The sequence below is a fragment of the Aotus nancymaae genome, unplaced genomic scaffold, assembly GCF_030222135.1.
Source record: "Aotus nancymaae isolate 86718 unplaced genomic scaffold, 86718_ANA_hifiasm-v0.15.2.pri h1tg000088l, whole genome shotgun sequence".
NCBI lineage: Eukaryota > Metazoa > Chordata > Mammalia > Primates > Aotidae > Aotus > Aotus nancymaae.
In genome coordinates, this window is record NW_026988503.1 from 12251571 (window position 1) to 12278770 (window position 27200).

A 27200-nucleotide genomic window follows, 5' to 3' on the forward strand; every position below is an offset into this window, starting at 1 on the left:
CAAGACCACACAACACAGAGGTGTTGGATGAAAACAGCAAGTCCTTTTCAATGCAGCAGTCCATAGAATACCTCTGTCAGAAACAAAGACTAAGCTTAAGAGTTCCTTGCATATATCTTTGTGCACAGGATCAATGTGATGGTGACTGGGAAAAAATTACGTCAAGTAACATGCTTAGCTTTCCCTCCTTAATGTGAAAAATCAAGGGCTTACTGACATAGGAACAACAGAAATGCTCCTGGAACTTCAGGTTGCTGAATTACAAGTTTATTTTTTTATCAATAAATATTTTTATATTTACCTTGAGTGGTGTGTTTAACAACAAATTATGACGGAGCTGAATGCTCGTATCATACAGGGTCAATGAACTACTTATTAAACCTTACTGATAGCACTAAATTTAGCAGTTCTGAGAACACGTGAGACTATGTTGAAACTGAAGGCACTATATATTTTTACATAAAAGCTTGAACATACAGATGAATTATAACCCATGTGAAAAAATCTTAGATATAAAACTAACTTGTACCAAAGATACAGGAAAAAAAAAAACAGGTTTCTTGAAATTTTAGTTCTTGAACTGTTTGTTCACCTCTGTGAGGAAAATTCTTAGTTCCAGTAATAACTTTAAAAATGTAAATACTAGATAGGTAGTACAAGTGATATCATCAGATGTATTATCTATGGGGGCAAATGTGTGGTTCCCAGAATAAAATATACCTCATGCCTAGAGTAGGGACATCCTTTCCAGCTCAAACATGGGTAGGAATGTGGGAGAACCAAGGGAAACACGGACTGGGAGAGTGAAGTTCCTGTAAGGCGTAGGCCTGTGAAGTAACACTGCTCTGATATGTATGTTATATATACAACCATTTTTTTAAAAAACATATAATCATGTTGAGAACAGATGGGTATATAACATGTTTGGAAATACTATCTTTGAAGAATGTGTATTTGTATTTACAAATCAACTTTAAAACTGTCTCATTTAAAAGGGAATAATGCATATGTAGCCCTAGGAAATAAAGACCTATGTTATCAATGTGTCATTTTCTTCTTTCCTCTCTAACCATTCCCTGAAAGCTTAACTGCCGACCTGCAGAAAATGTGCCGCGTTATGTACCTGGCTCATCGTCAACACACTAACCATGAATGCCATTAGCCATTAGGGGCCATGGCTACAGATACTGCATTGGAAAGTTGTCTTTAATCACATTAGTGTTAAACTGTTGGGAAAAGCAGCAAAGGAGAAAGGACTTACAGAGTGCCTACATAAATTGGTTATGAGTAACACATAAACAAGGAACAACAAACTGCAGGAGGCCCCTGAGGAGGAAGGCCTCTCCATGCCTCATGTTCCGAAGCAGGGTGACTTCGGCTCTGTTACCATAAACATTGTGCTCAAGGACGTAAAAACCCCTTTGTAGCACTATGATGTAGCCAGACTTGTAGGCTCCTTGTAAGGCCCGTGTTCGACCAGCTGCACATAGATAATAAGCTAAAAGATAACCACATGTTCTTGTTTTGTGAAACTCCCAAACGGCCACTGTTATCTCTAGAATGATACACCATTTCCAGCTCATTGATTCAGTTCTGGCTCACTGATTCACTCCACCATCACCCTCTCCCACCATTACTCCACCCCTACCCTGTAGATCAAAGTGATTGCAACCAATAAATAGAGTGGATGATCAGAGCTCAGGGCCTTCACTGCCTCATCCATAGTAAGTGATGGCCCCCTGGTCCCACTCTCTCAATCTTTCTCTCATTCCTTTGTCGCCACTGAACTCGGTACCCACGAGTGATGTAGGGCTGGCTCCCTACATTCTGGTGCCCAATGTGGAACTCATGGATCCCTACATTCTGGCACCCAGTGTGTGGGGTCATGGATTCCCAACATTAAACTCAATATAAATTTACCTAAAAACAACTGGTATACATAAAAGGAGTTCTGAGTACTAAGGGTAGAAACCTCCCTGGCGAGTTTTTTTAATAGCACAAGTTAAGAAATAAAATGGTGCCTATAACCTGTATTCAAATCCCTACTCTGTCACTACCTGATCTGAGCTGATATGGTGTGGCTGTGTCCCCACCCAAATCTAACCTTGAATTTTAACAATCCCCAAGTGTCAATGGTGGGACCAGGTGGAGGTGGCGGGATTGTGAGGGCAGTTTCCTCATGCTGTGCCTGTGATCATGAGCCAGTCTCGTGAGATCTGATGGTTTTATAAGTGTCTGGCATTTCCCCTGCTTGCACTCACTTTGTCCTGCTACCCTGTGAGGAAGAAGAGTTCCTGCTTCTCCTTTGCCTTCTGCCATGATTGTAAGTTTCCTGAGGCCTTCCTAGCAATGCAGAACTGAGTCAATTAAACCTCTTTCCTTTATAAATTACCCAGTTTGGGGTATTTCTTCATAGCAGTGTGAGAATGGACCATATGCCTCCATTTTCTCATCTGTTAAATGGAGATAATAATCCTGGCCTAACAGGGCTTTTTGAGTTTTAAGTAATATATTCTATGTAACCTGCTTAGCATAAGAACTGGCACTAGAAACAAAACATTTTAAATTACTGAATAGGACTTAGGGGAAAATAACAAAGTCTCTGATCATCTTGAACTACTCAGTTGGGATGTATCCTTGAATTAAACCTATTAGCTGAAGCACAAGAAAACAAACTTAGAAAGATAAAAAGTCCAGTCACACACTGCCTTACTTGCTCTTTTTCTCTATTGTTCTCTATTGCAGGTAAACTACGGCCTGTAGGCAGTTTTTCCTTTTTTTTTTTTTGAGACAGAGTCTTGCTCTGTGGCTCAGGCTGGAGTGCAGTGGCACGATCTCGGCTCACTACAACCTCTGCCTTCCAGGGTCAAGCAAATCTGCCTCAGCCTCTCGAATAACTGGGATTACAGTGCTAGCCACCATGCCTGTCTACTTCTGTATTTTTAGTAGAGATGGGGTTTTGCCATGTTTGCCAGGCTGGTCTTGAACTCCTGACATCAGGTGATCCACCCACCTCAGCCTCCCAAAGTGCTAGGATTACAGGTGTGAGCCACTGCACCTGGCTGGCAAAGTCTTTTAAATGGTTGGTGGGGGTGGGGGAATCAAATGAGTAATGTTTTGTGACACATCAAAATTATAATGACATGCTGTATAACTTTTGGTCAACAGTGGACCACATATATGATGGAGTTGAAATTTTCCTATTGCCAGATTACAATGGAGTTGAAAAATTCCTATTGCCTCGGGACACAGCCATGGTAACATCATGGTGAAATTATTTATGTAGCCTAAGTGTATAATGTTGATAAAAGTCTATAGTAGTGCACAGTAACATCCTAGGCCTTCACATGCAGTAACCACTTACTGACTCACACAGAGCCAACTTCCAGCCCTGCAAACTGTTCATGGCAAGTGTCCTAAATAGGTGTACCACTTTATATCTATATTTTTACTGTACTTTTTCTATGTTTAGATATGTTTAGGTACTCAAATACTTAGCACTGTGTTACAACTGCCTACAGTAATCAGTACAGTAACATGCCATACAGGTTCGTAGGTTAGAAGCAGTAGGCTATACCACATAGGATGCCATAGTAGGGTATACCATCTAGGTTTATGTAACCACATCATGATGTTCACACATGGACAAAATTGCCAAGTGACATTTCTCAGAACATATCCCTATCATGGTGACATGTGACTATGAAACTTAAGAAATCAGGTTTTGCTGGAACACAGCCATGTTCATTTGTTTACATATTGTATATGGTTATTTACACACTGTCAACAGCAGAGTTGTATACTATAGTTGTAATACAGACCACAGCCAACAAAGTCTAAAATGTTCTGGCACTTTACAGAAAACGTTTGTTGACTTCTCCTCTACTGTGTTAGTGCCACTTACCCATTTTAATTGGACCAAAGACTACTCAAGTCTATCTTCCTCCAACTGACACAAATTCTGCCTCAAATGTATGGAGGTTTTCCTCAGTAATAGGAAACTGGAAAAATTATTCAACATTTATTGAGTGCCTAAATGACTACATATTTAGTATAACTGCTGATTTACGTGTCAGTCTTTTCTCACTATACTGCAAGCTCCTCAAAGGCAGAGATAGTCTACTTGAGTGGAACCTGGCATACTCAAAGGGCTTTAGAAATTGAATAAGCCAAGTAAAATGTTTTAAGGCAACCCTATCCCAAAATATTCTTGAAGATATTAATTCAATCATTACTAATCTCTGTGATTAGCAAGGGAAGTAGTGTGGCATACCAAATTTTATTAATACTTAATCTGTTCCCTTTGTTATACCTTTATACAGTTCCCCTTGTGTATATAATCTGATATAACTACAATTTAAAAGCCATTAATTATCTTTTATTTTGTAAGTAACAAGATATAGACATTTGAATGCCAATGTCTTATTCTGGAGAGACATTGGTGCTGAAGTTCAACAATAATGATTACACTTATACCTGGTAATAAAAATATAACCATCTCTCCAGTCAGGTCAAAATATCCTACTTCTTGCCTTCCTGCCAATTCCCAAACATTCACAGTTGTTCAAGGACCACTAATAAAATACAGGAAGCTTCAAAAGGGAGTGAGAGTACACTTAGTGTAAGTTAGGTAAATTAAAGATGGCAAAGGAGATTACATCCTCAACACTGACAGCTTTCAAGATTTAGGAGATTGTTCCTTGCTTCTAAAATTGTTCTATTTTCCTCTGTAGGAAAATGAAAGTTTTTTCCTACCAATATTAAGTAATCAAAGTACTTACACAAAATTAATCTGCTCCTCCATGGGCAGATGAGCACTCCGTTTACATGATCTTTACAGATTCCTGAAGTTGCTGTCCTGTGACCATATTTAACTGATGGATATTCAATTGAATTATTCTGCATAAATAATTCTATTCAACCCAGAACTAAAGTAGTATGATGGGACAGATACAGTCAACTGTTCAATAAAAATGCAAATGTCTGAAATCATTAAAATGTACTTAAAAGAAACAAACTATGTCACACACTTAGGCTTAGAGGTGTTCTCTCAAGTTTTTTTCTTTTAAAAAGGAAACCAGTCTTTGAAGACTTTTCTTGAATGTAGCTATTTTTCAAGCTTCATCTTCTTTTTCTCTGGTCCATTAAGATTCATGTTTGAAATATCATCAGGAGGAAGGCTTATTCCTGGTATCTAATGCAAATGGGGGGAAACAAGGTGATTTACTTTACAAAGTAACAGTGGTTCAAAAATGTAAAAGACATAGTCCCAATAGGTGAGAAGCATGTTTTTGGGAAGTTTTTTTAACTGTAATACAGTCTTCCACATGGGGAGCCACTGTGATTGACAGAATCAGAGGTTTCAAGTGTGTTGGGGAAGTACAAAGGTTAAGAACCAGTATCTTAGGTGAAACATCTACACTTTATGTTCAAAGTGCAGAGTTCAAAACTTCTAGAGAGAAAAGACTAGGCAGGAGAATGGAAGATCTTTTTATTTTGGTTACCAAAGACCTGAAAAGAATCTCAGATATCTAGAATCCCATGGCCTAAGGAAATCAGTGAGAAAACAGGATTTGCTATGCAAATATTTGGTTTCTACAACACTTACAGGGTTAACATTAAACAGAAATAACTATGTCCCTCTCTTCGACAAAATATGTACTGTTCGTTCCATCACAACATGGAAATTTTAAGTTTGGCCTTACCTGTGGTTCTACCAGGGACATTAGGATTTTCTGATGCTGAAGATTAGATGAGTCTAACATGATTTTCACTTTCACTTTATCAAATACATGGAACACTGTGTCTTCTATTTTAAGTGATGGTATCTAAACAAAACACATTTTATCATTCTTAATTGCTTCCTTACATTTGAGGCTTTGTTCTAATCCTTTACAATTTATCTTACATAGTAATTTAAAAGTTTAAATATAAAAATTAGTAAGCATCTAGGTGCTTGACATAAAAGCCACAAACCTAGTAGTCTCACGTAAAAATGACCTATTTATGTGCATACTTTCTCCTTCATTAAGGTAATTCCAATATATATATATTCATTAAAATCTTGGTGATTAATTAATCACCCCAGTAAATAGCAGATTTTTAGTCTAGTAGAGGAACACAAAGGTGTTTTGGCCAGTTTATTGTTCGACTATTCTCTAAGAGCTGCAGTTCTACTAAGGAGAACAGTGAGTGTGTGTCAAATAAGAGACAATGTAAGTTAAAAAAAGTTCCTTCCCTGAGCCATCAACAGTCATTTATTCCTTTATTGGTCGAGCAAAACTTAACATGGTATAAAAGAAAGAAATCAAAGACAACAACTGCATATGAGTAGATAGATGGCGGTGACAAACTGTGAGTAAAACCACAGCTTAGGTGGCAAAATTAAATGGAGATTTTCTGGCATGTATTTGGAGATCAGGATAAATTCTTCAGGGTACAAAAAATAATTTTATTTTATACTTTATAGGTTGTCATTTATGAACTCTCAAAGAAAAAGTACCCCCCAGAAAAGAAAACAAACATGAGAAATACTGTACCTCATCATCATAAATAAGCCGTGGGTTTGGTTTGTCCTTTTCTTCAAAAAAGACTGTCCCTTCTAAACCATACTTTGGAATTAATACCACAATAGCGTTCTTTCTTACAAATAAAATATAGGCTTCTTCACTTACTAGTCCTTTGCTTTTGAAAAATAGCTGTAAAATAACATACAACTTATTTAAATAGTCGTAAAATATTTTGAAATGAACAAAAAAAATTGAAATTAAATAAAAAATGAACAAAACTTCATTTTTCCTAGCAGTCCCAACAGAAGGCAAATACCTGGGTATGAAAAGCCACTGATGCACGCTGGGCATATTGAGCCATTTTGTGCCGGTAATTGAGATTTTTACATATATCTGCAAGCTTGTGTTTGTCTGTCAACTCTGGGTAAGTACAGTCAGCCCCAATAGCCACAGCCAAAAGCCGATGAACAATGACATCTGCGTATCTAGAAAGATGAGGGAGAAATGAGAACTGTGGTATGTCGGTATTAATAGGTGCTTTTTAAATTCAAAATTAACTATTTTCTATGATCTTTAATTTTGTAAGGAAATAATTAATACCTTCTGATGGGTGAAGTAAAATGTGTGTATATTGGAGATGCTAAGCCATAGTGATGAAAATCATTATCCATTCCAGAACAGAAGTACACAGCTTGCATCATACAGCGAGTGGCTAATATTCTTAACAGAGTGTTTAGATATGGAAACGTAGGAGATTCGGCCTGATCCAAAGACTCAGCCAAAGACTTGGCTGTATCAGTCTTAATTTCCAAATTCTGTAAAGAAAAAGGAGGGAAGAGCACCATATTAAACATTTCTAAGTCAGTATAATTATGTCTTCAAAATAAACCAATCTGACCGAACATCATCTTTTTGTTACTTTCCTTCCCTTCAAAGTAGATGTAATGGCCAGAAACAAAACTGTACTGGTCACTACACTTCTTTCAGAACAATGTTCTGATTCATCAAATTTGGCTGCTTTGTTCTACTCTATGGAGATGAGTCAAAAATACATCTCTTCTCTTAGGTCTTTGGAAGAAATAAGACAATGAAGGAAAATTCCCTATTTACAGAATAAGCCTTGGAGCAGAGGAGTGAGCAGCTGATTCAATTCCAGTGAATATGGAGAAGGTAGGTATGCATGCATGCCATAAAGGTCTGATCCAAAATCAGAAACCAATACCATCGTGTTAGAATAATGCCCTGCAGTCCAACACTACTGCTCCCAGCTCTCTTCTAGGTGGGAAAGAGAGGGCCTAATTAGGTAATCCATGGAAAAGTAATATAAGCCATAGTCACCTAAGGAGTAAGCACCCCTAAATGAAAATCTACTAACAAGAGGTAGCGGGTATGCAGGGCTGAAAAAATGGTGGCCTTTCTATATTTTCCTCTTTTCCATTTATGCAATAAATATACTTCTTTCTTAGGGACATGATATTGAAAGGACTTAACTGAGTTGAAGTAAAAAAAAAAACAAAAACAAAATACATGATTTGTAAAGTGAGGCAGTTCATAGGAGCCATGAAGCAACACAGACAGAAAAAACATGCACAAAGCCAAGAAACATGGAAGAGTTTTATATGACCAGGATGCTGAATAGATCTTAGTCTAAACACCTGGCTTTAGCATAGGGTTTTTAAAAACATTAGGCTGAGTGCAGTGGCTCACACCTGTAATCCCAGCACTTTGGGAGGCTGAGGTGGGATAATTACTTGACCCCAGGAGTTTGAGACCAGCCTGGGCAACATAGTGAAAACCTATCTCTACCAGAAAAAATACAAAAAATTAGCTGCTCGTGGTGGTGTGTGCCTGCAGTCCCAGCTCCTCATGAGACTGAGGCAGGAGGATGGCTTGAGACCCAGAGATGGAGGGTGCAGTGAGCCAAGATCGTGCCACTGCACTCCAGTCTGAGTGACACAGTGAGACCTGTCTCAAAAAAAAATAAAGAAAAACAACTATTGGCATAGTCATGTTAAACAACAAAACTTTTATGGAGATATGAATATGAAATTATTTAGAACAGATAGATCAAACACAGATAGATGATTTTTCAAACTATAGGAGCTTACCCTTGACCTGGCTGCCTTAACAAGAATTTCATAATTTGATGGAGGTGGAGCAGGATGTTTTCGAAGCAGAGCATGTTCAGAAAATTCCTCATGAATTTTTTTTGCAACAGAGATATTGGCAAGTAACATAAATTCTTCGACCATGGAATTTGTTTCCCTGCCAATGGAAAAAGCATTAAACAACAACAAAAAAGAGAACTTGAGACTTCTATATATCATATCTTTTCACAGGCTACCTTTGTTACCAAGAAGATAATAAGAGCATTTCCTATGTAAACATTCATATGTGTGTGTACATTTGTATTTTAAATAACTTACAATTCTTTCATCTCTCAGTTACTCTGCTAGCAATCTCTTATTATGTATCTACTGCATGAGTAAATCTCACATACTAGAGGAGACTTTACAAATTGCACTGAGCCAGGTGCAGTGGCTCAGACCTGTAATCCCAGTACTCTGGGAGGCCAAGGTGGGCAAAGAACTTGACCCCAGGAGTTCAAGACCAGCCTGTCCAACATGGTGAAACCCCAATGATACTAAAAATACAAAAAAATTAGCCAGGTCTAGTGGCACATGCTTATAGTCCCAGCTAAAGAGGCTGAGGCGTAAGAATCACTTCAACCCAGGAGGTGGAGGTTGCAGTGAGCCGAGGTCGTATCACTGCACTACAGCCTGGGTGACAGAGCAAGACTCTGTGTCAAAAAACAACAACACAATTGCACTCAAAACCAGAAGCCTCACTACTTACTCTATTTGCATTTAAAACAAAAATAAACATTTTCACTTCATTTTACATGGTCCAAAATATATTTAATCATAAATCAATAAAGTTTACTAAGAAGTAAAAGCTATTTAGGTCATACAATTTTGGCTTAAAAAACCAAAGTTTTCAACAATACATTACTAAAAAGAAGAGATCATATTTATAATAGATAATTTGGATACTTAAAATGGGTTATGATTATGCTGTAAGTACAACCCACCCTTAACACACACACAGAGACACAGACACATACACATACACCCTGTTTTACAGATGAGAAAATTGAAGATATGCTCATTATTCTCTTGCTCACGGTGAGAGTAATTAGCAATATGAGAATCTGAGTCCACAAAATCTGACTTCAAAACTCTTAACCAATCTGATATTACTGTCATTCTCTATATAGTTATTCATATACATTTTTAGGTTAGTTTAGTAAATGATCGATTTTCTGTTGATATAGTGCTTTCTGTGTCTCAAGTCATTGAACATATATTATTAACTTTTATTCAAGTTTCATCTTGTAACTTCTTGACAAAGTATATTCATTTAAAAAATATTAGAAAGACCTCCAATCATATGGGGACAACATCTTAGAAATGTATTCTTTCTTCTTCTTGGTAAGAAGAAATAGGTGATGTTTTACTTTGGCAAAGCTAATATCAACCTTTTTCTCAATGACAGCTCCTACTACTCAGCTCATTGTTAGCATTAACATTAGACATACTTACACAGAAGTTCTCCTATAAGGGATTTTTAGATATTATAATAGCAGTATAGCACATATTGGTTCTAAGTAAGAAATTTGAGTATATTCCAATTTTTAACCCTTGGTCATCTATTAGAAAAGAGTATATGCATGTTTAATTCCAGAATTAACTTTAATAAGAAGCATAGAAAGAGGCCTAAACTCATTTAACAAAAAATATTGTTTCTTACATCATCTTAACTAAATCAATAAACAAAAATAGCTAATATCTGTATATTCCTCATAGCACCCTATGAGGTAGGTGCCATTATCAATCATAGGCAATTTATAGAAAAATAAATTGAGGCAAGGAGAGGTCAAATACCTACTTTAAATAATTGGAAATATAACAGTAATGACAGCAGAGGGATCCAAACCTAGGGAATCTGACTTCATAGCTCATAATCTTCACCATCATTCTATTCTAGTATCCATTGTTGTATCCTGCTATCCATTTTTCTATCTTACTATCCATTATTCTATCCTACTATTCATTATTCTATCCTGCCCCCATCTTTCTGGCACCATGGACTGGTTTCATGGAAGACAATTTTTCTATGTGACAAGGGGAGGGAGGGATGGTTTCATCAGGCATTGGATTCTCATAAGAAGCCCACAACCTAGATCCCACATATGCACAGTTTACAGTAGGGCTGGTAATCCAATGAGAATCTAATAGTGCCACTGATGTGACAGAAGGCAAAGCTCAGGTGGTAATGCTCACAAGCTCAGGGGCTGGGAAGCCCTGCACTACAGTATATGCTATATTAAATACTTAAGAAATTAATCAGGGTCATCTTTTTTTTACTTATTATAACGACTATTAGTAAGTTCTAATACGTTACACATCAAAGCAAACAAATTCAAATGGAAAGTTCTTTTACTATGCTACTAAACCCAGTTCTATATAAGAAAAACTGAGCGTAAATTTACTTTTCTTCCATAAGCCAAAAAAGTAAAAATCATGACCCTAATCATTATGTTGATATATAAATATTTTTATTATTTGTACTTACAGTCGACATTACATTTAAAACAAAAAAATCTTATCTACTGCCCATCAAAAAAATTACAAACCTAAGTTCCTTGGTCTGCAGATCTATAGGATCATGAGTTTCACTGTCCATGTGGAATCGAACTTCAGGAGAAGACAGAGTCAAAGCCCTAAATAAAAATTAGAGAGACAAATTATAGTCAAGCAAGCCAATAAGACAAAATTATAGAAATTATTCTTTAAAAAAGACAATGACTACAGCAAGTGCATAAGAGTTGCTCTCCTGAAGGCTTTATGACCATCTGCTGTTTTATGTTTCTATTTTAATAAACAGCTTAGTATTTTAGAGATTTAAAAATGCATTTAACAAGAGAGGATGATAGCAACACAAGGAAATCTGAATCCCTGTGCTTCTGAGGGTTTATATATCTTCTGTATCCAAACAATGAGTTTTTACTGAGCTACACAGGTTTTTAATCACTTTTACAAATAAAGAAGGGGATTAGCTGTATTTAATTTACTACAGAAAACAGTCATTGAGGCAAGGGACAATAAGGACAGGTAAAAAAGAAGCTGCCACGGGTAGCTTAGTAATACCAGAAGATCCACAGTTCAAAAGTATCTTCCACGAAGATTGAACCAACAGAGCAAAAACTGAGAACCTACTATCACTAATATGTTACAAGTAGTGATGATTATTAATATTTGAGTGCTAAGTGTCAGATAATTCACGCTCAGGGCTTTACACGCATAGTTCATTTAATGAGCTGGCAAGTTGTCCTTTGGAAAGTAAATTCCCACAATGCAAGACAAGTCTAATGTTTCCTTATACCTTGATACAACTTTTATCAGTTCAGCTCCAAATCAACCTAAAACTAAAACTTTTAATGAGTCTGGCAACCTTGAATAATCAAAAGGGAGAAGAAAAATTAAGATGACATGGAACAAGTTAAGTGAAATACTAAGTCTAAGTACTTATCTTCCTCAATTCCTCACCTGTATTAAAAGAACCATAGCAGGAATACATACTAGAAAGAGAATCTCAAATCCTTTCTTGCCTTGTAGTGCCCTTAAAATAAGGCTTTACATCAGATCTGATATTTATTTATTAATGTATTTTGACATAAAAAGCAAGGTATACTTATCACATTTTGATTTTTCCTCATAGAACACCTAAAATGTTATGTCTACCCAGGAGTATTAATACTTTAAGAAGGCAAAAGATGGCTTTTTTTCTGATTGTTTTTTCAATTCTCCCTAAGACTAAAATGATTCAATGATGTTTTACCAGTAGACAACCATCTACTTACCAAACTAAAAAATACAGACTGTTGAAATTAAAAAATATCTTTCCCAGTTTTAAAATCCTGTGTTACAAATGTGAATTCTTACTTTAAAACCACTAAAGTAAATACAGCTTCAATTTACATTTTATTTACATTGCTTTAAAAAAAAAAATTTGTGGCATTTTGTGTCACACAAAAAAATCCAGTTCTTCTTATATCTAAGTGATGATTTGAGTGAAAGTTTTGCTCCAGTTTAATAGCGTCCCCTGGGTTTTAGCATACCCAAGTAATCCTTTCAGTTTCAAATTTCATATTTAAGATCACATGAAAAAATCCCCTGAAAACTGAGGTGTTAGTAGACATAGGTATAGCTCAATGTAACTAACTCAAACACTGTCCAACAGCACTTTCTGCAGTGATGGAAATGTTCTATGTGTGCCCTGTACAATACAATAGTCATTAGTCACGTGGCTATCGAGCACTTGAAATATGGCTAATAGGTTAAAGAACTAAGTTGTTAACTTTATTAATTTTAATGAATTTAAATAGGCACATCTTATGAAACGACACAAATGTACAATCTGCACTCACCACAAAAACACCTTTAGTGACAGCTTGTGACCCTATCCTAGATGGACTTGGGAATCCTGAGACCCAACATCTAGAACGTTCATGTACTTGGTTTCCTCTGATAGTCAACGATGTCTTTAGGAGTCAAATTTCTTTTAACTGCTTTCCTTCAACAAGTCTGAGTTAATACTCTATACCTTATGCCTTTTGTAGTTAGGCAAAAGCCATGATAGAACAGCTAAAAGACTCATAAATGCTACTAGTCAGATCTTTGGGAGGACTCCTTTTATGCAGCTTTTAATTGTCTAAAAAAAATGAGGAGGTTAAGTTAAATAATCTTTAAAACTTAAAGTGTAAGGAGGACCTAATCTACATTTATTTAAACCTCTGAAACCCAATGTCCAATCTGGAAACTCATTTCTAATTAAAAGTAGAAACAATCTGTATAAGTCTTTAGGAGTTCTTGTCCTAGAATTTCTTCAAAATATTTAACTCAAACATAATTTTTAGCACAACAAATTACAAGGATGGAACTCCTGAACAAACATCAGTCCAGAATCAAATTGCTAACATTTAAAAGGAAGCTAGAGGCTGGGCATGGTGGCTCACGCCTGTAATCCCAGCATTTTGGGAGGCTGAGGCAGGTGGATCGCCAGAGGTCAGGATTTCAAGACCAGCCTGCAAACATGGTGAAATCCCATCTCTACTAAAAATACAAGAACTAGCCAGGTGTGGTGGTGGGCACCTGTAATCCCAGCTATTTGGGAGGCTGAGGCAGGAAAATCTCTTGAATCTGGTAGGCAGAGGTTGCAGTGAGCCGAGATTGCACCATTGCACTCCAGCCTGGGTGACAGAGTGAGACTCCATCTCAAAATAAATAAATAAAAGGAAGCTAGAAGAAATAGGAGTCTCTATCATTGCCCATGATTGAACAATGTAAAGAGTATAAAGATTATCTTAATACTATGAAAAACAAAATATACCCTTTTTCAATCCTTCTTTTCTTCAGAATTTTGGCTAGTTTATTCAGTCCACGGAGACTAGTGGTAATATCATCACGAATGTTTGCTGAATCAATTCTCAACTGAGCTTCAGCGTATGTCAGAGATGCCTAAAAAAGAAACTATATGTTATATAATTCTCATAAATGATAGAAAAATGGTTTGTAATATGTCCTCCTGCTTCCATACAAAAAATTCATGATTTCAGAAAACCTAAAATCAGTAACAAAAGAGAAATTCTTAGCCATTACTTTATACTTCACACCTATGATTTCTGGTTCATTAATTCTTACCTGAAGCATTATACAATATAAACAAACATATTTTAAAAGGTAAAATGGCAATGTTGTTAGCAAATGAATTTTAAACTTTACTTGTATATTTCAGTTACTGTATAAATACCTAGATAATGCTAAAATAAAACACAAAGGTAGGTTAGATCAATACTTTCTCTGATAACAAATGTGAAATCCTTTCCAGATGATCATTACTCCCCTGCAAATAATTAAGACTGCAGGAGTCGAGACATCATGTTTTGGAGGAAATCTAATAAATGCCCAAAATTAAGCCTGTAAAAACCAGACAAATCACAGTAGAAAAAAGTTAAAGTAATCCCCAATGACAAACAACCCAAATACACAAATAACTGCTTCTGTTCCTATTTCTCTCACAGAAATTCACCTTTTTTAAAAACTTATTTTTAAAGAGTAGCTTCATAAGTGAAAATAAGAGAGAGCATAACAGTTAGATAATGCAGGTCAGGTCAGATTTCAGGGAGAGCCAACTCATCTACTAAGGGCTAAGAGTTTTCACTCTGAAAGAGTATGTTCCAGGTTAACTAGGCTTTTTTTCATATAATTTTGTTATACTGACCAAGTCTTAAAGAATTAAAACTCATTCTTATTTAAAAGTACAAACTGTGGCGGCTTAAATAATGCACACATGACTATTTGTCAGCCTAACACTGCTTTCTTTCCAACCACTAGTTAGCAGAACAGCAAGGATGCCAAAGGGCCAGAAAAACAGGTTAAGTTTGAAAACCAGATCATTAAAAGATAAGGGGTTTGGCAAACCTTGAAGAAAGATGTAGAGCAAAATGAGAAAGAACAGAAGGGATTCTTGGGAGAGGTACAAAAAAAGGAAAAGGAAAAGAAAGACAACCGGCTCCATTCTGAATATACACGATCTCAGGCTAGTTCTACTGAAATCCAACAGTGACTTAAACATCATTTCCGCAAGAAAATGTGAAGGAAGAGGAGGACATGCTAAGTTTTAAAACACTAACCAATTATAAGTAGGAACAACGTCAATTACTAGGGTTCTTCAGTTACGGCATAAAACCACTAGTTGGTTTTCTCAAGTGTATACACTTTGTAAGCTTCTGAATACAGGACAACTGCAACGTGAACTAATTTCTGAATAACATCAAGAATTAAGCAGATAACTAGGGAAAAAGAAAACCCTCTAAACTTTGCTATAACAATACCTCCACTCTATCCTGAGGGCACAGACCTAGCCCTTGTTTTTCTGCCTAGAAAGACTCTTCCCCTCCCACCCAAACTGAAATACATTGATCTGTATATCCACTTTACATGTTCAAAAGAGCATCTAGCTTGATTGAAAACTTCTTGAACGGTGGGCAGCAATCTCAAATTTAGGTGATGGCACTGGGGCTGGGGCTGGTTATTTTGGCCCGGTATTAGCAATATAGAAAGGGTCAAAGAAAGCTGGCAGTAAGACCTGCTTTCTGCATTCTTCTTTGAGAGTAGGTAGCAAAAGGGCCAAATGAGTTTTAGTGTAAATTTAAGTGCATCTGTACGTGTGTAAGCATGTGCCTGCAGCTGTGGATTTTTTCAGACTATGTTTGTATCTCAGCCATTTATAAGTACATGTTTTTTCTATTTTAGGTTAAATAAATATAAACAATTATACATCTTTTCAAATACATGAATATTTTTATATGTGTGTGTACATATACCCATATACATGAATCTTTACAAAAATTTAAGTTTATTTAGCCTTTTTCAAAAAAGCACCAAAAAGTTTAAACATTAGAGATCAGTCATGAAACTAACCTTTGAATTAATAACACTTTTGGTAAACTTCGTTTTTAAGATTTCAGCACTGTGATTCATTTCCCAAATACATGAAAATGCCAGCCTATGAAGGAAAATATAGAGTATTTAATAGGAATCAGGTTAAAGTAGTAAATACAATATCTTCAAGGGAAAAAACTATGTAGAAATACCTGTCAACGTCACATTTTAAGGAACACAAATTAGAGCTAAGCAACTCTGGAACCATGTCAATCCTCTGCGAAACATAAAAACAGAACACAGATTACTTAGCTATATCCATACATTTATTTGAGGTTCTACTCTCAAATAGCATTAATCAAACAAGGAAAGAAAAGAGTGTTCTGATTTTTGTAAATAGGAGAATTGAGAAAAGGTCAAATGAAAGGTATGTTTCTATAAAAGTACTTATACAAAATTGTTAAAGAAGGAAAGCTATGAAGGAAAACTGGACTTCATGCCAATTAATCTAAGTTTAAGTCCTCTACATTAACAACCTAGCTGTCCTCTGAAAGTTTTAAATCTCTGGCCCGAACAAGTTTATACTTGATAGCTGACATACTCTATAACTGGACCTTTCTCCAATGCTTAATATAAACTATAAGGTGTTTTTAAAATACTAAAAAAAGAAAAGAGAAACTAAATTTTTGGAAAAAAGTATACAGAAGAACTTTAAGCATAAATCGCTAACAGACTAAGCGTTACCCTCCCCTTGACTTTCACAATACTTTGTTTTTTTGTTTGTTTTCGAGATGGAGTTTCGCCCTTGTTGCCCAGGCTGGAGTACATCGGCACATTCTCGGCTCACGGCAACCTCCGCCTCCCACGTTCAAGCCATCCTCTTGCCTCAGACTCCGGAGTAGCTGGGATTACAGGCTTGTGCCACCATGTCCAACTAATTCTGTATTTTTCTCTGTGTTGGTCAGGCTGGTCCCGAACCCCCATGCTCAGGTGATCTGCCTGCCTCGGCCTCCCAAAGTGCTGGGATTACAGGCGAGAGCCACCGTGCCTGGCCCACAATACTTTGTTATCTGAACCACTTGATAATAAAAATTTGCAACATATTTAGTGATTTAAAGCCATCTTATTCCATGTATTTTCTTAGTTAATTCATGGCTGTTTAAGAATCTGTAAGTGTCCATAATTGTTAAATTTTTAAATTCAGTGTATTTACCTTTTCACAAAGATACACAGTTGTTCCTCTTCTGGCTGATTCTTGATCCAAGGCATTTCCTGGCCTAATAAAATGGCTCACATCAGCAATATGAACACCAACCTAAAAAAGGTAAAAACAAAAGGATGTCAATATGCTTGATTGGGCAAATGTACCAATGGAGTTTTAGTAAGATAAAATTTAGCTAAATTTTAAAAAGACTCAGTCACCTCTACCATTTCAACTTCTGACACATGGTCGTTAGTCTGCAGCTATAATTATACTTCACAACAGTAATTAGCCAAAAATCTAGGTCAAAAGAAAATGAACTCGGAACAGAACTATATTTAGGTAAAAATATTATTACATATGAATACCTCCAAATTTCCATTCTCGAGTTCTCTACAATGCAGAGCATCATCTATATCAGTACATCCTGGTGGGTCCACACTACAAATACACAGATGCCTCAGGTCTTCTCGGTTTTTCATGTCCTAGAAGACATAAGATTGCAAACAAATAAATTACTTCCAAAGCACAACTAAAACATATTAATAGCTCTTGTGAAATCAGTAAGATGTATACAAAAACAATTTAGCTGTATTTTCTTGATGACAACCACATTTCTTTTTCCTGCACTGGAGCAGAGAGACACCACATATGATTTATAACTAGTGGTTTCCTTACCTTTGAAACATTTAACATGTGGAAGTGTCTGCTCCACAGAAAAACTTATCTTTCAATGAAGAAGCAAATGACTTCTGTAATTCCTAAGAATGCAATACCTAACTAAATGCAGGAAAAAAGGGCCTATGGTGTCTACATATTTAAAAACACAGAAATTAAAACTTGGGAGGAAATAATAATTTATAACGTCACTACATATTACTTTCAACTTACCTTTTCAGTAATGCTCCAGGGCATCTTTGGCAGAAAACTAAGAACAGCCTGTGAAAAAGGCTGATGTGGAACATCATGTTCAAGTAACAAAACTTCTGTTTCAGTCTCTTTCTCTCCAACATCGCCTAAATTTTTCACAAAGTGTCCCTGAAACCAAGAGGCACTATTAGGAAGGCCTATTTTATAGCAAATTTACATCTTATCATATTAAATCCTTCAGTATTTACATATCATCTCAGTATTCCTAAATATTCCCATAATGACTTCTGAAAAATCACCCTTTGGTATAGACAAGACCTCTTAACTGATTTATGATGGAGACTTCATAAGGGTCCAGTTCTTATATCCTAAAGCATCTATTTCTTATTAAAGTTCAAGTTTAAGTTGTGCTTCCAATATAATAGTTTCAAAATTTGTTTATTAGAATCTGTCTAGAACTCACTTGTCATAGTCATGATCAATAAAAGTTATTGGTTTAAAAATTTACATAAAAGAGGCCAGGCACAGTGGCTCACGCTTGTAATCTCAGCAGTTTGGGAGGGCTGAGATGGCTGGATCACTTGAGGCCAGGAATTCAAGACCAGCCTGGCCAACATGGCGAAACTTCATCTCTACTAAAAATTAGCTGGGTGAGGTAGCGCACACCTGTAGTCCCCCTAATCAGGAAGCAGAGACACAGAATCACTTGAACTTGGGAGGTGGAGGTTGCAGTGAGCCGACATTGCACCACTGCACTCCAGCCAGGGCAACAGAGTAAGACTCTCAAAAAAAAAGAAATTTACATTACAGTAACCAAATGATTTACTCTGGAATTTCATAAAATTAATTTTCAAAGTAGACGTGCTACTTACAAATCACTTTGTGAAATAGCCTTAAATTTCAGTACAAATTCTACATAAAAGCAGATTCTATTTTTATTAAAAGCAGAATAGTATTCACAAAATTTTAATTAAACATCCCCAAATAAAATTAATACTTTAAGCTTACATTTGGGTATCTGGAATTTCTGGGCCAACCATCAATAGCAACAATAATTCTCCGTCCTTCTAATGTAGAAGCCTGTCTGGTTTCTATGCGAATTCGAGGGATTCTCTTATCAGCAGGTGTAAAGAGATGCCTTCTTGACTAGCAAAAATTAGAAATAAAGATCTTACAAAAAAATCTGAGGCTGGAAGCAAAAGAAAGGCTATAAGTTCTGTTACATGTGTATCATGTATTGTGTATCATTTCTTTATTACACAGTAATGCTCTTTACTCACCTCCTTAATGTCAGACTTGGAAAGCATGCCACAATATGGTCTCCAATTCCTTTTTATTATTCCTACAACTCTACCTGTAGGCTTTAACATTTTCTCACTTACAGCAGTCTTAAGCTGTGATATAAAAATAAAAATGTTCAGTTATATTCCTCTTAGTGAGGCTGTTTCCTTTCAAAATCAAAATGCATACATGGATACTAATCTACTCAGGCAGTAAATTATGACATAAGACTACAGAATGTTGATGTTTCAAAATTCTAGACAAGAACATGCCAAACCAAACCACAGACATTGTGGTAATAACGCACTACAAGACAATCACAAAGCAAAAATAAATAAATATAACTGAATACATATGTCAGAATTCAACACTGTACAGGTTTAACATGAGGATTTACCAACTAAAATATACACAGGTCTGGGAATTAGACCAGGTTTCCAGTACTGGTTTGCACAAATTAGCTACGTGGTATGGTGACTAGTTTCCTTTGGACCTTTGTTTATTAATTCATTTAAAAAGTAATGTATCTTTAAAGGTTCTTCCTTATACAAAATAAAATCCCAAATAAAGAGTATCTGCTATTAGAAATAACAAAAGTTCTTATGGTATTTCACCTCTTAACACTATCCAAAGGCCTGGACTCTCCATGGATAATTTCACAGTGAGACTCCAGAGCAATGAATATAAATAACGGAAAAAGAATACAAAAACTGTTATATGTATTCCAACTACTTATAATATTATTGTAATTATAAAATATAGAAATAAACAGGTCATATCAAGTAGACTTAGCTCATAAGAAATAACTGAAATTATTCTCTTCATAATAAATATGGTAACAGAGAAGTTGCACAAATACAATGACCCAGAAATACATCTATTATGTTAAAGGAATTTTACCTAAAGCCTTTTCTAAAGCATTTTCTAGCACTTTTCCTAAAACATTAAAGCATTTCAGAAAACTTTAAATTTGATTTACTTAAACCTCATTAAGTCAAATCACATACTTGAATGTCATAGATTTTCAGTTTCCTACTCGTATTAACAGTCTGTTTGCATTTAAACCCATTTATTTGAGCAAATTAAGACAATAAAAGAAAACTATATAGAAGAGAAAAAAACTGTGTATGATATGTATTAAATGTACAGAACTATAATTTTATGCAATAATTCTGAAAGCAATGAAACTTGTTTTTTTCCAAAGCTGACACATAACTAATAATACAAAGCTATGCGGACAAAACAAAACAAAAAACCTGCTTAGATTCATACCATTTGTTCTCTCTCTTCTTCTTTCTCCACATCATCTTCATTTTGACCTTCATCATGTAAAACCACAGAAGACGGTGCTACCCACTGACTCTTTGGGAGAAGCTCCACAGCCACAATATCTTCATGAATAGCTCTGTTTAAATGTTTAAGTCCCTGTAAGATTATCTGTTTAAAACAATAGAGGGCATGTACCCAAACACATTTTAATGCAATATAAAAATGGGAAGATCATCGAAAAGATATTTACATACACTCTGAATGTCTCTATGAAATCTCTATTTCTCCTTTATAGATTTTCTTTCTCTATAGTGTCCCTAATTCCACAACCTTAATTTCTCAACATCAGGCAGAAAAAACATGAGTCAGAAATCACAGGTTGTGTTCATGGCTCCACCATAACTTACAATGGTACCAAGAGACCTTGGGACAACTATTTATACTCTCTAAATCTCAAGATCCTGATTGGTCAAATAAGAGTACACTACCTACTTTTTATAGGTTGGATTGAATATTAAATGAAATGCCATGCACAAAGATTTAAAAAACCTGACAAATAGCGAGCACTGCAGAAGAAAAAAAGAAAGGGTTACTATTTGCTTTAAAGTATGTGAAGCCTCATGTGCTATGCAAATAGCATTTACCATTAACTGGTCATAATATATAAAATAGCATCTTTATTTTAGTGTATAAGGAATTTATGTATATACTTGCCTCTTTATTTTCTTCATTGTCGCCATGAATCCACACAGTAGCTTCTAAGTAATTTTCCCTGCTGGCTCTAAATGTTCCTTGAAGGTATGTACCAGATTTTATGCCTTGCTGTAGCTTACTTAAGGGAAGATGCTCTGAAAATATTATTTTTCCACTTTCTATTTCATTCTATGAAATAAGCAGACCAACAGATGTAGCTAATAAGTCTGTTCACTGAATACACAACTAGTATTAATATCAAATAATTTTTGAAATCTACATTATAGTACACACAATTCTGAATATGACAAACTATAGCAGTGTTTTTTATAGACCAGTGCTAACAGAACCAACTTCCTATGATGAAGGAAGTATTCATTTTGTGATCTCTAATGTGGTAGCCACTATGCACAAGTTTCTCTTGGGTTTCTCTTGGGTACTTGAAAGACAGACAGTAACACCAAGAAACTGAATTTTTAATATGTATTAAATTTATATAGCCACATATAACTAAGTGGCTACATATTAGGGCAATCTTAAATCTGTATTTCAAAAATCAAACCCAACATTTATCTTCTCATTTCCTTTTGGTTTCATAAAGTATCTTAAAGGTAAGAAAGGATGAGTGAAATGTAAAGACCAGATTTATGTACAATGTCCTATCACTTAAAACCTATTTCTATAACAAGGGCTACCAATTATATTTAACATAGCTATGTGCCAGGCACTGAGATGGAAATTGCATTGATGCTACAGTTATCATTTTATTTGATCCTTATAACAATACTACGAAGTCATTATCGCTAAACATTACATATTTATATATAAGAAAATGAAGGCTTAGAATTTATTTCCTTAGCAGTCCTTCTCACATCAGCTATTGCAATGACTCCTTTACTCACCTTTCCGCCTCTGATCTTTCCTGGATAAAATGCATGATCTTACACACTGACATGAGAGTGGTCTTACAAATAAATACCATTTCTGATGATTTTCTCCTGTTCTACCAATCCACATTCATATACCCTTACTGTTTCTTAGCCTGACATATAATGAAGGGCTCTCGGAATCCTTTCCTCTATCTTCTCTTCATAGCAGGGAGATCTTTTCCTCTATCTTCTCCTTCAGGGAGATCTTTATACCTACAGAACAAATTCTAGGTCCTTACTATCTGGACACTCACCTCCCTCTTCTTTCCTCTGTCTGCAGTGCCTGCCACTTCTTTATTGGTCAAACAGCTACTCCTTATTCACAAATCAGCCATGGATTCTATTCATTTTTTTCTCAACCAAATAGTGCTATCATGTGCCAGGCCCTACTCAGGTTACTGAGAATGCATCTATTTCATAAAGTTAACTCTTTTAGGAATGGCATTTCAATAAGCCTATTACATCCACTCTTGTTTATAACACAGCAACTATTCCGAATCCAGCTTACCTACAGACATTCCAATTTTTAAATTTCGTAACTATATCCCTAATATCCCAAAGTGGCTATTTTAATACTTTTACTTTTCAAAAACAAAATAAAACAAAAACATACCCCTTCTTCAGACAAACAAGCAAGACGATCTATGAGTTCAGGGTTAGCAGTTAGGCTCTTTACATATTCTTCACCTGAAAAAATAAGTTTATGTTGTTTTTGACAGTGCCTTTTCCTTAGATATGAAAAAAAAATGGATAGTCTTGTTTGTGACAGTATACATGTCATTCTTTCATTCATTAAGAGACAGAGTCTCACTCAGTCTCTCAGGCTAGAGTGCAGTGGCTCAATTATACATCACTACAACCTAGAATCCCTGGGCTCAAGCTATCTTCCTACCTTAGCCTCCCAAGTAGCCGGGACTATAGTCACACACTACCAAGCATGGCTTTTTTTTTTTTTTCCTGTAGAGACACAGTCTTGCTATGTTGCCCAGACTGGTCTTAAACTCCTGGTCTCAAGCAAGCCTCTTGCCCTGACCTCCCAAAGTGTTGGGATTACAGCACCTGGCCTCAATTTATTTAAAAAACAAAACTCAAAGAACTGTTGATGTGATTATCCCTAAGCAGAGGCAGGGGTTCCAGTATATTTATGAGCTTTCACTGCTAAATCAGTTCTAAACAGGTGAAAATTAACAGTCATTGGGCACCACAACATACTTAGCTTAAAAATTATGTGAAATTTATACAAAAATATCACATGAAGTTATATAGGACTATGAAAATACTAAATGGTAAAGTGAACATCTGACCGCAGGCCCGAGGATTATTTTTACAAGCATTTGCAAAAACGCACTAAGTACTTCTACATGTAGACTTACAAGTAAAAGCTGGTATTCCCTCTTCTACAGCTTTCTCTTTGTTTTTCCTGTCATTTGTTATGAAGATAACCTGCAGCTGGTTGTCTGTTGACATTTTCTTCAAATGTTCATTGTACCATTTTGCTGCTACTCGAATAGCTCTATCATTCCTGTCATTAGCATTTTCTCCCTTTTCTTGTTCTACATAGGTTTCTCTAAATGTAAAGAAAAAACAAACAAAATAAAAGGAAATCAATAGAAACAAGGATATGTGAAAACTCTTAGCACATAAATCTTTAACAACCACTAAACTAGAAAAAGTCAATGGTTATCTTTTCTTTTGAATGTATTCAAATGTACATCTCAGAGAAGAGAATAAATCAGAATTCTTATAGTTAAGTTTCTAAGAAAATAATTTGCTTGGAAAAGTAGAAAATTATGTTATTAATGGGAGAAGAAAAAGGCCAATACAATTTTTTTTTCCTAAAAAGAAAAATTCAAGATCAGAACTTATACTTTAGGTTGAGACACTAAATAGTTTGTTGAAACAAATTATAATAAAATTTCACAGGTCTGATAATCAGATTTCATTCATTCTGTAGGTTAGCAGCAATTCCTAAAAGCTACTAATAGTAAAATTAGATCATTAATAATCAGAATTCTACCATCATTAATAAATAATGCATATAAATTATCCATGGTAAACAATAAATAAATGGCTAAAGCCATGTAGAGACTGAAAAGTCAGCTACATTAATAGATATGATTATATATTTTTTCTATCTAAACTCCCAAATATGTCAACACATTTATCTATTTCTTTAAACCTGTATGTCAAAGCCAGATTTAAGTACAACAGCAAAGTTCAGCACAATAGCTTGCAGTACTTAATAATAGATTCAATTGACTTACATGAATAGTTTTAGAATTATTTTATTCCCCATCATCGAATGTACTTGCTAATGCTTTTTTTTTTTTAAACTGAGATAGTCTTGCTCTGTAGCTCAGGCTGAAGTGCAGTGGCATGATTTCAGCTCACTGCAACCTCTGCCTCCCAGCTTCAAGTGATCCTTCCAACCAGCTAGGACTAGAGGCATGCACCACTACAACTGGCTAATTTTTGTATTTTTAAGAGACAGGTTTTTCCATGTTAGCTAGGCTGGTCTGGAACTCCTGGCCTCAAATGATCTGCCTATCTCGACCTCCCAAAGTGCCAGGATTACAGACATGAGCCACTATGCCCAGGTGCTAGTGCTTTAAGCTTATCAGTGAAAGACAGAGTCATAAATTTCTGAATTGGTTTTAAACTTGGGTCTTTCTGCACTGAAAAACAAGTATATTTCTCTTTCCAGATTTCAAGGAGGTACTAGGAATAAGAAGTCTACAAGGGCTTTACTGGTATTCTTTACAAGAACATTGAAGTTTGAGATATAAGAATCAAGAAATTTGAGAAATTAAGGATTTAAAAAATTTGCATAATCTGACGGAATTTCATTACCAGAATTCTACACTCTTAATCCAATGGTTCTCAATCCAGTGAATTCACCCCCACCCCGACCCCCCCGGGAATTTTGCATCATTACAAGTCAGTGACGGTGGTGGTGTGGGTAAGGGGTGGTGACTGCTGCTTAGAAGGAGTGGGTAGAGGCCAGGGATGCTGCTAAACATCCTACAATGTATAAAACAGCTTTCCCACCACAAAAAAAATTATTCAGTCTAAAATATCTATAATCGCAAGATTGAGAAACCCAGATCTAAGCTAATAAAGGTACCATAAACACCCACCATAGATTATTTATGTATTATAACATAATAGGCAATATCATATGTTCTGAGACCACACATTAAGTTCAAAGGTCTTGAATCTGAAAACATAACAAAGAATTCTATTCCTTAACCTAATCTTGCTCAACGTAATCAGTTACACAGTATTAAAACTTTTGAAAAGACCATGAAGAATAAATTTACTTTCTATTTTTAAACCTCCCCTTCACAAACTCATACATTTTATTACCCTCTGTTAGTTGTTCACATAATATGGTATTCCAGGAACCTAGGCAAATCTCATCTTCCAAGATTCTACGGTCCAACTCATGCTAAAACCAATTTAAAATGAAAACATTTTCGAAATAAAAGTACCTACTGTAGTCCAGGAGTCAGCAGACATTGGTTCCAGGCTTGAGCCCACCAGTGCCTGTGTGACCTTAGGGCGATCCACTTAGCATTATCTTCTGCACAGGCATGTAAGAATCAAATAAGGTATGAAATCTATCACTTAACTTTTGACAAGATCACAATTTAGTCCCAGGAACCCTCTCCCCAGTTTAGCTAATCCTGTGGTTTTCTGATATTTAACATAATATTTCTCCTACCTATGGTGCTCATTAGTGAAAGTATAGAAATGCTTCTCTTGGTTATTAGTCACATCTCGGATACGTTTATATACGGGGGCACTGCGATTTCTCACTTCTTGAAGAACTGTTTGTAGCACAATTACATTCCTGATGGCAGGGTCCTCAAGAACATCAATCTTAAAAAAGGAAAAATAAAGTCAATTTTTCCTATATTCATTTGTAAATTGCTTCTGTCAAACATAAAATCCTGTTTTATGTTGGGCATCAATACTTTCTTTATGTTTTAAAAAAAACTAAGTTAAGCCAACGAGCTATGTGGCTACAGAAAACGAGACAAGTCATTAAACCCTTCAGATCTATTAAAAAAGCACACTTAAACAGACCAATCACGAAACTTCGTAGAATTAAGGGTATTAATAAAGAAATAGGTTGGCCCACATAGTTTTTGTTCGTAGGCACTTACAAGCTGCCTGGGAGTCGCAGGCTGGAGGCCACAGAAGCCCAGGTCCCCGGCCTCCAGGCACTTACAATCTAAGGCAGAAGAGACACCAGGAGTTAGAAAAATAACGTGTCTAAAATACGACTCCAAGAACTAAATTTTTTTAAGCACAAGGAAAAGAACCTCGGCCTGGGGAACAAGAAGCTTGGATCCCCAGGGGGTTTGCCTCTCCCTAGGTATGGGACACTGCCAAAGACCCGCCTCCCTGGGCGTCACTTTCCCTATCTGTCTCACCCCCTTGTCCCGGTGGGGCAGCAGTGTCCGCGGTTCGCCCGCCCACGCACCTGGTGGAGTAACACGTTAGTGTCAGGCAGCAAGTAGTGTGGCTGCGGGCAGAGGCTGCTTGCCAGGTCCTGGGGCTGCGGCTCCAAGGCCGGCCCCTCGTGCGCCCCGCCACACGCTGTGCACCCGGCCGCACCGCAGCCTATGTCGTCTCGCAGGTAATGCTCGCGCACGATCTTCATCACGCCGCCCGCCCGGGTCTTTTTTAAGAACGTCTTGGACTTGAGCATCTTGTCTCGCCGCGCAGAATCCCAACCCCAGCAGTGCTCTTCCGGCAAAAGGCGTCAAGCTAGAATACAACGACGCCTCACCCGGAGATTCTCCGCTTCCCGCTCCTGGATATTAGTAACACTTCTCGCGGGAAAACGCCGAGAAATACATTGGTTGGCTCTCTGACGGCCGCGGGGATTGGGCGAGAGTGAGGAGGGGCGGCAAGGCAGGGTCCGTAGCCATTT

At 36.3% G+C, this 27200-nt stretch overlaps 2 protein-coding genes across 8 annotated transcripts in view; one reads left to right on the forward strand and one right to left on the reverse strand.

Annotated features, from left to right (window-relative positions):
* The window catches only part of BORA (BORA aurora kinase A activator), a 33712-nt gene extending 32668 nt beyond the window's left edge, over positions 1 to 1044 (forward strand). For all 5 annotated transcript variants that reach the window (XM_064369098.1, XM_021667175.2, XM_064369099.1 and 2 more), the window contains one exon: positions 1 to 1044. In XM_064369098.1, coding sequence (XP_064225168.1) covers positions 1 to 66 — 66 coding nt within the window. In that variant the 3' untranslated portion in view covers positions 67 to 1044.
* On the reverse strand, positions 1030 to 27191 carry DIS3 (DIS3 homolog, exosome endoribonuclease and 3'-5' exoribonuclease). 3 transcript variants are annotated; one of them, XM_012442861.3, is made up of 21 exons: positions 26748 to 27191; positions 26428 to 26495; positions 23632 to 23825; positions 22872 to 22945; positions 21351 to 21518; positions 20640 to 20804; positions 19367 to 19480; positions 19095 to 19232; positions 18108 to 18254; positions 17585 to 17701; positions 17229 to 17330; positions 16228 to 16292; positions 16055 to 16139; positions 13962 to 14089; positions 11206 to 11292; positions 8618 to 8774; positions 7110 to 7324; positions 6826 to 6994; positions 6540 to 6698; positions 5706 to 5828; positions 1030 to 5194 (listed from the first exon to the last, which is right to left on the reverse strand). In XM_012442861.3, the coding sequence occupies exons 1-21, from the start codon at positions 26973 to 26975 to the stop codon at positions 5108 to 5110; spliced, it is 2790 nt and encodes a 929-aa protein (XP_012298284.2). In that variant the 5' UTR covers positions 26976 to 27191; the 3' UTR covers positions 1030 to 5107. The 3 variants fall into 3 exon arrangements, with proteins under 3 accessions (XP_012298284.2, XP_012298282.2, XP_064225167.1); XM_012442859.3 differs by lacking the exon at positions 26428 to 26495 and adding an exon at positions 25983 to 26140 and having other exon boundaries at positions 26748 to 27190; XM_064369097.1 differs by lacking the exon at positions 26748 to 27191 and adding an exon at positions 25983 to 26140 and having other exon boundaries at positions 26428 to 26463.
* Between the last annotated feature and the right edge of the window lie 9 nt (positions 27192 to 27200).

Bases quoted from the DNA above. Each gene is read 5' to 3' on its own strand.
- DIS3 (XM_012442859.3), bottom strand. From the start codon at position 26,975: ATGCTCAAGTCCAAGACGTTCTTAAAAAAGACCCGGGCGGGCGGCGTG. The intron at 26,141-26,747 runs GTGCGTGGGCGG...TCCTTTTTTAAG, and splicing joins CTAACGTGTTACTCCACCAG to ATTGATGTTCTTGAGGACCC. The intron at 5,829-6,539 runs GTACAGTATTTC...TGTTTTGTTTAG, and splicing joins GGCTTATTTATGATGATGAG to ATACCATCACTTAAAATAGA.